The 13,186-nt window shown below is 38.6% G+C and overlaps 1 protein-coding gene across 1 annotated transcript; it reads right to left on the bottom strand.

Moving 5' to 3' along the window:
- Window positions 1-255: 255 nt before the first annotated feature.
- Window positions 256-2,511, bottom strand: LOC139937440 (homeobox protein Hox-B4-like). The gene is made up of 2 exons (XM_071932581.1): window positions 2,037-2,511; window positions 256-730 (listed from the first exon to the last, which is right to left on the bottom strand). Exons 1-2 carry the CDS (start codon window positions 2,509-2,511, stop codon window positions 375-377), a joined length of 831 nt encoding a protein of 276 aa, XP_071788682.1. The 3' UTR covers window positions 256-374.
- Between the last annotated feature and the right edge of the window lie 10,675 nt (window positions 2,512-13,186).

Here is a 13,186-nt window from a genome sequence, read left to right on the forward strand (position 1 = left end):
GTCGTGACAACGTTAAAACAATAATTAGTGCATATATTCACTGATTATTGGAAAGAGAAACAATTAGTTAACAATTCGAGGAATTCTTTGTGGGAAAAGACCAATGGAAACCTATTTTGTCATCGTGATAAGTCAATGACATCGTTTCTTTGTATGCTTATCATTGGGTACAGCAAACCCATTCCTTAAACTATCTCCCCCCCCCCCCCTTCAACATTCAATCAACCCTAAAAAACAAATCGTAAAATAGCACGATGACGTTATTGAAGATAATGTCCAATACGTCCATTTCATAAAATTAAACTACAATTATTATGAATCTGTCAAATGACAAAACACGACAGTAAAATACCGGACACGACACTTAGCCAAAGTCACGATGAGTCGCTGCTCATGCTCTCGGGTGTGTCTTGCTTGATGTCCACTACCGGGTTAGCTTCGAAGTTTGCCGGGCCAGCTGGTCGTGTACCGGCATGGGTGGTGGTACCGGCTCTCGGCTTGGTGTTCGGTAGGTTGTGGTCCTTCTTCCACTTCATCCGTCGGTTCTGAAACCAGATCTTAATCTGCCTCTCCGAGAGACCGAGTGACTGGGCGATCTCGATGCGTCTCCTCCGGGTAAGGTACCGATTGAAGTGGAACTCTTTCTCTAGCTCGAGTAACTGCTGACGAGTATAGGAAGTCCGGGTTCGCTTGCTGTCCATACCAGACGCAGTTAAGCGACTGCCGACCGCTGAAAGAAAAACACGGTGGGAGACTTCAAGATGTGTACGCTTAAACCTCGTACATTCTATACCCATTCACTATGCGACCCATATTGCTCCTGGTCAAACTAGATAATTAATGAATGTATTGCGATCATTTGTCACACGTGGATCCGATGAAAGAGATGTGCAGTTTAACTATAGTGTGTGCTGAAATATGCACTTTTCATAAAGTACTCAATTTGTTAAGAGAAATGTTTCCAATAAATGATAGTTTCTGACGTTTGTAACAAGAAACCAAGTGGCTGTTGGTTCATACGATTTTGTTCGGGATGTTTGATAAGTTTAACATTCAAATGTTTTTGTTTATAACTTACACTATCATAACCGGACGAGAAGTTCAGGGATTTTTTTGTGCATTAGTTTATATAGGCCAACCAGCACTTAATGGGCTGTTGACTTATAAACAAATACTTGGTTGTTTTGTCAAAGTTTCAATATGTTGTGGGTTTCTTTGAATGACTTTCACCACATATCTTTTGAAGATCGAAATGTAGACATTACATCAAACTAAAATGGATAGATTCCCTTTTAACAACACATATTAGGTCGATTGTAGCATGGAACAGCACGTATGAAGACAGAAGGAAGTGTGAGTAACACAAGTCGAAATTTACATAAATTTGCATTAAGGTTCAACTCTAACGTCTTGAGAATTATTCAAAAAGTCTAAAGCTTGAAAATGGCTTAGCATTCACCTAATAAACATTTTAAGAAAATAAGTGAGCATTTGCTAAATAATAATACACTCTGTTTTGAGAAAAAAAAATAAAAAATATAATTAGCAGTTGCAAACTGCTTAACAACACAAACGACTGTGCACAAGAATGGTCTGACGTTTCGACTCTAGCTGAGTTGTCTCGAAGGTCCAACAGTTGCAAGACAATAAAATAAGTATTATCAAAAAGCATCACCATACACCTTGTGTGTCTTTTAAAACAAAACCTTGAATCATTGGCTTATGTCGCTTATAGCAGAGGCATACTATTCACACCATTTTAACAAAATAATGTATCGCTCCCCACTTGTTTCCAAAGAATGCTTTGACTTTCAGAAAGTTGTTAAGTGGAATTTTAAACTTTAGCATGATGGAAAATAAGCTTTGTCGGTATCACTGTTATAACTTGGGGTTGTCTTTGAAAATACCTCGTAGTGAAAACTCGACGTTTCGAACGTACACCATGGCTGGTCTTCAATGATTTATGGAACTCACTGATAAATAATTTGTTTTGTTTGGTTGAGAAGAGGTGGGGAAGTTGAGAAAAAAAAACTTACCAGGATTGACGTGTATCCTCTTCATCCATGGGTATAACGGTAACTGTTGTGCTGGCATTTGAGTATTACTACTAAGTTTTCCACTTCCCCTTTGTTTATACAAACAGGGACTACTCGTTCCAATGTTCGTCCAGCCATTGTCTCTGTCCCCGGTAGTTTGGTACTCTCCCCAGGTATCCGCGTTTCCCTCGCCGGCCAGAGCCGCCGTGAAACTGCTGAAGTTATGCGATAAGTTCCCGGCAGTTCGGTTCTGGTCGCACTCGGTAAAGTTCGCCCGGTATTTCTCGTAGTCCTGATGGAACTGCGAGGAGGCGATACCGGTGGAGGAATTGGTTTCAGCGAATCTGTGGTTATCGTTTGAGAAGTGTGAGCCCGCATTATAACAGCCGTTTGTTGGAATGTAACTGGACTGTGCGTACTCCTCCAACGGGGGAAATTTGGGATCGACGCCGCAAGCTGTTGCAGTGGCAGTCATCATCTCACGGTGCTTCTAAACTAACTAATTGTCAAATTTGAACTGTTTTTGTTTTGTTATATGGGTTGAGTTTGATACGGTTCATGCAAAGCGTACAGTCAGTCCGTAGCAATACATTACTCATCCGTGGCGTTCACTTTCCCCCCGCCTGAAGCACGTGACCTTGATCATCCAATAACCGACGTGCTGACAGGCGCAAATGGGATCATATAGATGCATTTTTTTTTTTTTTTTTTTTTGCTTTAGGAGGGAGACGAGTTTTGGCCGTGGTTGGATGCTTGGCTTAATTGGTCTCCGATTGTGAAACCCCGGCGCCAAAAGATAATTTTCCGCAGGAACGCTGAAAGAGAATTTGTGCTTCTTGGTTATGCATGATCAGCCCCGTGCCCCCTTCACCAGCTCACCGTCTAAGCCCCGGGTTGTTCGCTGAGTTTGGCCCGGCGTGGATGGACCCATCAACCCGGTGTTCCTGGGAGTCCTTGGTTGTCAAATCCCCCCTATATCACCGACCAGACGTCAGGGCTCACTTTGTCTCCATCTAAATGGACAAGGCCCCGATTTCTGAGTTTATTATGGAAGATTATGATATCCATCGGGGAATTGAATAAAGCCAAAAAGATCATCAATATTTTAAAAAGATTGATTTGATATGCAAATGAGAAGACACTGTCAAATTCCAAGGGGGAGAAATCTATATCGATGAGTATATTATAGATATTGTGTTTCCAGGTTTTCGGAGATTTAAAATGATTAAAATGGGAAAATGACGATTAGCGTAAAGAGTGCAGGCCCCCCCCCCCTCTTTCCCGCTGTAAAGGGTGTAACAACTTCACTTAAAGTTGTTTTCATTACCGAATAGTCAATCTTACTTTCAAAATTGGAATTGATCGTTAACACCAGGAGGTAATGACTTGAATGAAATTATAAAGGAATGTCTGTAGCTCCGAGTTCGAAATTTACTGAACGTCGTCAAGACAAATTGCTGGGTATAAAGTAAAGAGTTGAACGTATACACAAAGAACAACCAACTTCCGAAACGGCCTGACGGTGGATGATAACCAATTAAGAAAACTTAATTCTTGGATGAAATACTCATCTTACAGGGTGTATAAGATGCTTCTTTGATGCAACAAACTTTTCATTTGACTCAGTTTAACTATGATGTTGGAAGACATGGTGTCTCTGTTGATAACAAGATGCATATTATATGTCAAAATTATTAACATTGGTAATGTTTCAAGCAACAATCACCGTGAACGAAATATACTGCATTCCTGTTTTAATCTTTAGACTGGGTACGTGTTTGCTTTCTTAACAATTTTTTGTTTTAGCACAGTAACTTTCATCGACAGCCTTATTTGGCAGATTTAAATATGTGCATATCATTATGATGTAAACTGTTCAAATCAACTTGGCATTCTTTTATAACGATTCTTACAAATTTTTCAAATGGTTCTACCAACGGTATCTTAAAATGGAGATTTCGAAAAATGAAGGATTAATTTTATACTTCCTGCATCTCTAGGCAAACGTTTTGGTAGCAATAGTTTGTCAAAATCTGTGGGATGCAAAGCTATAGTTCAGGTTGGTTTGGTGGGGATGTGGTTGTAAATGCCAATACTAGGGAATGAGTGTGATTCAAGACTTTGTGGAGATGCACCCGTACACAAGTCTGAAGAATGAATATTATAACTGACACTTTGAGTGTCGTCACTTATAAAGATACAACAAGAATAATCAAAATTCAAAACAAAGGGTGTAAAAATAACCCCTAGTCTCTACCAACGCAACTGCATTTGTGTTGTGTTAACTTTCTTTATGGTGATCAACTTGATTTCTTATACTTTACAACACCCATGTTGACAATTTTGACAGCCCCGTTTGTGCAATGCATCTTGCGCAATTCTTTAGGTAACACAATACTGAACATGCTTTGGTCTCCCGAATTCCGAAATCTACTCCGCGGCATTAAATAAGTTACCAACAAGTTCTCAAAGAATTCATCCAGTCAGAACAAAGTACATAACAATTGTTTATATTGCTGTGTAGATTTCTGTCATTATCACAAACTTAAAATATGTACTCTATAAACAGTTGTCATTTAGGTCTCAATCATGCTTGCAGTACTCTAACATGAATGTTGCATTATGGTGTTCACGTGTACAGGTCGAGATGGTCACCCCCATGCGGGTAGCAAAAGTCATGGCTGGTGCGCCGACCGAGAACGACATGTTACGCATCACAAACACACCCATATGTAGCTTCAGACAGACTGTGCCACTAAACAAAAACATGGAGAGAAAAAAAAGAAGAAAAAAAAAATGGTTGAGGAATTACTTGGGTATTTTAGAATGAATCTAAATTCTACGGGAACCTGATGTATCGCCATGTGTAATGCAAACGTATGGTCAGTGTACTGAGCTTATTGTTTATGTTAAATACAAAGATTTGCAAAGATTTAAACAGTTGTTCCCACCAACATAATTTCCCTATCGGGAAGTTATGTTTTATCTTTTTCGGAGCAGGGGAGGGGGGGGGGGCACATTTTTGTTGATGACAATACTTTGACCTTGCCTTTCTCTGGGTGACCTCTGCTCGTAATAATTGTATTTTCCTAAGAATTAAAATACAATAAAAACATAAATAAAATATTAGTATATCAAGGCAATGTACAATACTCTCACCAGCATATTAAAACCAATTTGGTATTTGGTTATTTCATATTTACTGATATCGGTACTTCCCCTTTAAAGGGGCAGGACACTATTGATATTTACTTAAACAAATAACCCAACAAAAATATTTGGTAATTTTTCACGCAAATATTTAATGACTTCAGGCCTGAAGCCATTTTAGGCATCTGAAAGTACAAACATTGTGTGCTCAAGGGTGTTTTTTCTTTCATTGTTCTCTTGCAACTTCGATGACCAATTGAGCCAAAATTTTCACAGGTATTTAATTTGATGCATGTCTTAGGGTACATCAAGTGAGGATACTCGTCTTTGACAATTACCAAACGTGTACAGTGCCTTTAAAAAGGTTGAAAGTCAGGGGTAAAACTCACCCCTCCATGAGGAACCGTGGAGGCGGATTGGAACAAAGGTTCGGTCTCGATGAAGGACGATCGTACTCACCGCCTAAGCTTTAGTGTTAAAGACCATTCTCATGTAAATAAACGCCGGCGATACCAGCATTTGCCTCCAGAAAGTAGCACAGTATCAACTTTCAGTAGGCAGTTACACAAGGAGCTGATAGTGGACTAGTAAAGGAGGCATACTACAGTAAGGACATGGGCCCAATTTATGAGTTGTTTAAGCAGCAGAAATTGCTTAACAAACTTCTGCTTAGCAGAAATGAGCATCCAGTCGCAAATTGTACATGTGACATAGTAATTTGGTTGGTAACCTTAAAATTGTAAGCATCATTGTGGTGTGCTTAGCTAGTTTGTTTGTGCTTAAGCAGCTCTAAGAAGTTGGACCCAGTAGCTTCTTGAGAAAACAAGCCTAGTTTTAAAGCCATTATACACTTTTGGTACAGAAACAAAATTAAAAGTTCACATGTCATGACACGGCCAAACGGTGGGGAAACAAGGGTGGGTTTTCCCGTTATTTTCTCCCGACTCCGATGACCGATTGAGCCTAAATTTGTACAGGTTTGTTATTTTACATATAAGTTGCGGTACACGATTTGTGGGCCTTGGACAACACTGTTTACCGAAAGTGTTCAATGGCTCTAAAAGACACAATCCTATTTTGTTGTTGCAAGCCTTAGTAGCACAGTTTGCTTTGATTCGGAGGTCGTTGGTTCAAATCCCGCTGCAGTAAACTTTGTTTTGTTCAACCCCAAATCATTTAAATTTACCCAGTTAGTTTCCCCTGTAATTAGGTATCTGATACCATTAGTTTACCAAATAATTTTGCTTTGAATAGAGTTAGGGCGGGACTTGAACCCGCGACTTTTGATTAATGTGTCGCGCTTAACCAACTGAACTTGCTATAGCCCTTGTGTTGGCGGTCACGCACTAGCGCGCTAATCTGGAGGCGTTCAAGTTCATGTGAATATTTGTTTTTGTTCACAAACAATTATGTTGTTATCTATCAACTTTCCCTCCACGGTTTAGTGCTTGATAAGTATTGAATTAATTTTCAAATACTTTGAAGATGATTTTTAAAGCTTTTGTTAAATGTATGACTGTTCATATTATGATAATGACTATAGTATCTATTTTTTACCATTCAAAATAATAGTAATAAATAAAATAACAAATCCCATATTGAATGAAAAGAGTTTAACGTTTAAATAACAACTGGGACAAATCACCATTTGGTGCACCTCGTCTGGGTAAACGATAATACAAAACAAATAACTAAATAATTGTTTTTTATTTTCGTATTTTATTTTCAAAGCCTCATTAATAACCAACAAAATAAAAATAAACTATATCTGAAAAAACTTATAATACTTCCAACGAAGGTTGATTACCCATCCAATCTTTATATGAATTTAAATTGTTGTTTGAAGTGCAGGCATTTCAGTCTTGAAACCCCCAAAATGTGCCAATTTAGTTTGTCAGACGCAATTACTAGACCAACTTTAATTCCGTGATTGCATTGACAAAAAATAATCCCATCAGACCCCAAATTATACATGGAACTAAACCAGCCAGAGTTAGGTGAAATTCGATCTTGATGTAACGTTTAGATTTCCCAACACAAAGTACAAATTGATGTTGCGATTTAAAAACGTAGACAAAGCGCCTTGGAATCCTCCACGGACGTGAATTGAGATACTTAAATTATTCATGAAAACTCAGACCCAATAAGCAAACTGGCTGGATTAAAGGGAAGGTATACGGCTCGTAATCACTCTTAAAATTATTAGTCTAGAAACTTACTTGGTTATAGAAGTACAGCAGATTCCGATAATACAAAGCATTCCTAGATTGGGAGTAATGTGTATGGACAAAGATGTTAGTTTTTAACTCAATTTTTGTTTTAATCTGAGATGCGTTTCTCAGATTATGTTTTTACAATTTGCGGATTATTCTTCCAGTGCATGGACATAACCTCTCGGTGATATCTCACGAACGCCACCTCCCTTTGAATCCAAATTTTCACAGGTTAGCTGTATTGTAAAAGTTCACATTTAAACCGGGAATAAAACAGCCAAACGGGAAAAAACAAAAATGAACTCGTGCCCTTTAAAGGATGTATGTTTGATCGTACATCCATCATAAAAAGGTCTCACGTAAAGTAAAGTATAACATAGCGTATGCTTTTAAAATCGCCACAACCATTTTGTTAATTTTCTAAACAGATTGCTCTATAGCAGAACTTACTACCTTCAACAAGGATTTATATTTTACATTCTATTTGTTTAAACGGTACCTTCTGAGACACGTTCACATATAAATAAATATTAATATTCTCATATTAATATGGTGTATTTTTGTTCATTGATGGAACTTCATTTAAAGCAAAACGTAATCACAAGAAGTGGTAATACTGCTGCCTAGCGGTGTCCTGCGAACGTTCATAGTTTCAAAATATGAAATTTGGAAATTAAGAAATCTTGATGTTGATTTTATAAAGTTCATGAAACAAGAATTCTTTTACTCTGTTAAGTTGACAACATTTCACGAATTAACCCTTTTTTGTTGTGCTCGGAATTGTTAATTTTAGTTTGTGTAATATTACTTAAGACTTGTATTCCTTGTTATCTTTGGTTGAGTAAAACAAACAAATGTATATTTGGAAAATAACCAAAGCACTCAATTTTTTTCACTGCGATCCATGGCTTAATAATATTAGCAGGCAGCCATTGCGATTTGTTTAGAGGCAGAGCACGAACAGCTAGAAGAAACATTTAGTTTCTTCACTTTCAAGCCGAATTATTGACGTTTTTATCCATCAACAAATATTAATATACAATTTTTTTTAAACGTACTGTCTTGATTAAGAACACCCCAAAATGCTTAAAAAATGTGATTGCTAACTGTTTGTCGTATATTTTAAATAAATTGGGTTAATAACTTAGAGTACGCCTTCTTTCAATTCTAAAATTAAAAACAACATGATATTATTTTATTTAGAAATAGTACAAAATGCCAGCTACCATAGTCAATGGATTGGAAGTCAATGTACTTTGCGTGTTGCCAAGTCTGCTATGCAGCGTATGACGTGTATCCAGTCGGTACAGTTTAATTCAGAACACAACAAAGTCCCCTACTGTTTATCTTGAGAATAGGGCCATGTCATCACTAGTGTTATTCACTGACAAGTAAAAATAAATGCAATCAGAACTATTTATTTGCACAGGCCATTATAATAAATCAGCGCGGTTAGGAGGCGATAGACCCGCCGTAATATGCGCCTTTACCCCCGGTAAGGATACGCCTTCTTTCGGCTTGTCGCCCGGTTTGTCAAAATGTTTTCCGTTGCGACGTCCGAGCCGATAATATTTATCACTCGGTTAAACAAAATTCGCAGTTTTTGTCTGGTTGGATATCATTGCTGTCTTGGTGAATTAACCGTGGGTGGTGTATGAATGCTTAATTTGGACAAGCAATAGCGGAGGAAATCAGGGTCGCCAGTTAACGGAGAGGCTTAGTCGGCCGAGTTGTACCGTGGAGTCGGCTGAAATGACGGCGCGACGCGTCACCGGTGATATTTTCTTGGTTAAACGATGATCGGAGATTGTTACATCGGCGAAGTTGTAGGTCGTAGACACGCTCACTGAAAATGTGTGTGTGTGGGGGAGGGGGGGGGGGGGGCACAGGGAGTATTTAAACATCAATGAGTCATCTTGACAAAGCTTGTTTTCATTTAATAAGGAGAGGACCAGCATCTGCTGATATCAACAATCTAGCGTACGGCACTTCACTCAGACTCGAGCCGATTGAAAGAGCCCTATCTTAATAAACACAGGCTTTTCAATCCATATTGTTCCAACCTTTGACACGGACAAATTTATCAAATTTTGGCGAAACTAACTTCTGGCTTCATTCACAAACACACAGTTTGGGTTACGGTGTATATACAGTTTATTTTTTGTAGGTGTAGTGACGCGGAGAGGATGTTTAATTCTTTGGAGACAAATCGTCATTGGAATGAAAATTTCCTAAAAAAAGGGCAATCACAAAATTTGTACTTTTTTGACCCAAAATCGTGTAATTTTTTTTCAAAACAAATAACAAACAATATTGTAATTGTTTTGCTGTGTTATTCAGAGTAACCCATGCATCATACTAGTTGGCATAGTTCATTATGAAAGCTGAAGTTTTACACACAATACGATCTAACAAACAAGGTCTTCTTCCAAGTTTTTCAAACATCCACATCCCATTGTAACCCTATAGTAAACAGAAGAGGGCACATCACCGTCGACTTCCCGCCCAATTTTAGATGTCCCGTCTTATTCTTGTGTTCCCTCCTCCCCCCCCCCCCCCCCATTATTCGGTCCTAAATTGATTCAATTTCTTATTTTTTTTAATATTTTTTTTTTACTTTGAATGAGCAAAAATGTTTATAAAATTAAACCTCAAAGAAAAATGGTTTCGGAATAGCTGGCCCGAAAACTGCATCATGCATTTTCAAGCAAAATGCAATGGAAAGGTTTTGCTGCCGTCCAAGATCGTGGGATGACGAGGGAGCCCTGGAGATCGGGAGATTGGGAGCGGATGCACGGGAATCTTCCACGAGATTAGCGGCTAATATATCATGTATCATCTCGTGCTTTCCTTGAAACCCCCAAAAAGCCTGAAACTTGTCTCTCGAGTGGCGAGAATACAACATTATAAACCAGGGAAAAAAAAACGATGAAATTGAAAAAAGCAAATCGTACGCAAACAGGAAATTCAAGATGCATCGAAGAACACGTTCTCACTCTGCGTCAACTCCACGAGGTGGAATTGAGAATCTGGAGTGCGCCCTCTTTATGGTTTCATATTATGGTTTCATATACATATTTTCTTATATTTTTATTTAAATAGGTAGGAACTCTAAAGCATACAAGCCAAAAGCTGAAAATTATGTGACACAACAGACAAGTTTTAGATATGTATTTTTTTTTTTGATGTTGTTATAAGTTTTGTTTGTTGAATAAACGGAGTAGCATAACTCCACTCGAAGAAAAAGGGGGAAAAAGGGTGAATGTTGGTAGTACGATGGTAGTACAAAGCCAACGTGAATAGACCGGTGTGAATCGGCACCCTGACTGTGGGAATCATCATAAGAGGAGGGTAGTGAGGGTTGGGGGTGGGGTGGGGTGGCACAACCCACGAATTTCACTACAAGTTCGGCATCAAAACAATGTCTCCTTGTGATGCAAGACTCTGCATCGTTGTGTATAAAATCTATAAACTTTCATCATTTAGTACGTACATCGTATGAACCTCGAATCGATCTGAGGGCACGTTTCCCTTACCTGGATGAAAGTATTCCAAACACTGTTGACTCAATAATATACCTTCCGCATCAGAGGGAAATTACATGCAACTTCTCGTGTTGGGTTCGAACCCACGAACCAATATGTAAGTTAGTACCGCCATTGTTCCGATAGTAGTGTTGACTTTGTTGTTGTTAATAATTTTATATTCGACATGCCCATGTTTATAGCCCAATCCTGTCAATGAGTTTCGTTGAAAACGAAGTTTTGAAGTCTTCAGTTTAAAATTTTCTAAGCCTGTCTTCCCCAAAAAATGTTTCAGTCGAAACCTCGAGAGTCGAAACCATTGAATCACTTGACGTGAATGTCATACTTCTCCCCAAGGAATCCCTCTCCTCATGCTGTCTGATCCAAGAGAAATCTGAGAGAAACCCCGTGCCTGGTCCAGTGGTCCTCGTACTCACAAACCCTCACCTCCCGCGGAGTCTTCAAAGAAATGGTCATAGCGCCCTCTTGTATCATAAAACTTATCAATGTAGCCACCTCTCTAAAAACAAACGCGTAAAGATTGCGATAAAACACGGTTTCGTTTAGGTTCTTTTTTGTATATTCCTTCATGGAAACTTGTGATGATTTCACAATCTACGTCATCACTCTGCTAAAGTGTGTGTACGGCAGTCTCCTGACGATGACTATAGTAAGCTAGTCGAAACGTTGAGACCAATTCAAGAACTGACTCCGCGGTAGTACAGTTAATTACGATCCTATAAGCTAAAGTAGTAGTCCTAGCCTATTTCCTATACCTTCCGCCCAGGTAGTAATTAAAAAGCAGAACAGTTCTTTTTAGAACTGAGAAGTCTCCCGAACATGCGCTAAATCTACTCCGCGGTTAAGTAGTGTATAATAATTGCGCACATTGCTTCAAGAAAATACGTGATGACGTCACAATCTAAGTTATCATTATGATAAGTTGTGTTTACGTGTATAATAGTTTTACTTAAATCGGTACGGGAGACGAACAATCAAAACGTCAATCGTGAAAACAGTCATTCAATGACGCACTAAATGTTTTATCATCATGCTTCAAAGCGAAGTTAAATAACAGGTACATACGACGAGGCAAAATCATTTGAATATCATCCATTTATAAATGAAATGGATGCTCATTTGCTGTAAATGACCCGGGAAAACTTCTCTCAGAATTTGAAATAAAAAGCCGCATTCCTCTCCTGCTACTTCCCGGGTTGGGTCGAAAACTTGGGTGTGATTACTAGCTATACGCATGAACACTTTGATTCTGTTGAGTCTTAATAGATGTTAAATTTGCATCGGGGATAAAGAATATTAATTTTGGTTTTTACCCATACACCGATGTGTGTTAGCACTGTATACTCAGTACTTTCCCGAGTCCTGTGAACAAATATCACATGCATGTTACTCGGGTGGGATTCGAACCCACGACCCTTGCAATTATTGATTGTTGAGTCTTGCAATGTTGAGTCTTGTTGAGAAATACAATGGGCTTTAGGAACATGTTCCATTTCTTCTGACTGGCACCTCAAAGATAATGACAGCATTCGAGGACGGCTACCAACATGGGAGGGCTAAGAAGCTAAAGGTTACAGCGCCGGCACGTTTTAAATCCGGAGGTCCCAGGTTCGAAGCCCACTTGCAATAAAACTTTGTTCAAACCTAAATTATGTATAATTTACCTTGTAAGTTTCTAATGAGGTTTAAAGGCAGTGGACACTATTTGGTAATTACTCAAAATAACTATCATCATAAAACCTAACTTGGTAACGAGTAGTAGGGTGATGTTGATGGTATAAAGCATTGTGAGAAACAGCTCCCTCTGAAGTAACGTAGTTTTCGAGAAAGAAGTAAATTTCAAAGAATTTGATTTCGATACCTCAGAAATAGATTTTGAGGTCTCGAAATCAAGCATCTGAAAGCACACAACTTCGTGTGACAAGGTTTTTCTTTCATTATTATCTCGCAGCTTGGACGACCGATTGAGCTCAAGTTTTCACAGGTTTGATATTTTATGCATGTCGAGATACACCAAGTGAGAAGACTGTTCTTTGACAATTACCAATAGTGTCTCTATTTTGTAAACATAAACTAAACCGTGGCTATCTTTTTTTTTCAAGCCTATATGACTTTTGTCTGGCAGTATCACCTCCATTTCTGACATACCAGTTTATTGGTCCTTGTCAGTGTCTGTGTCTGTGTCGTTGTCTTTGTCATTGTTGTTGTTGTCGGTGTCGATGTCCGTGTGTCGGTGTGATTG

Source organism: Asterias amurensis, chromosome 5 (assembly GCF_032118995.1).
Source record: "Asterias amurensis chromosome 5, ASM3211899v1".
Classification (NCBI taxonomy): domain Eukaryota; kingdom Metazoa; phylum Echinodermata; class Asteroidea; order Forcipulatida; family Asteriidae; genus Asterias; species Asterias amurensis.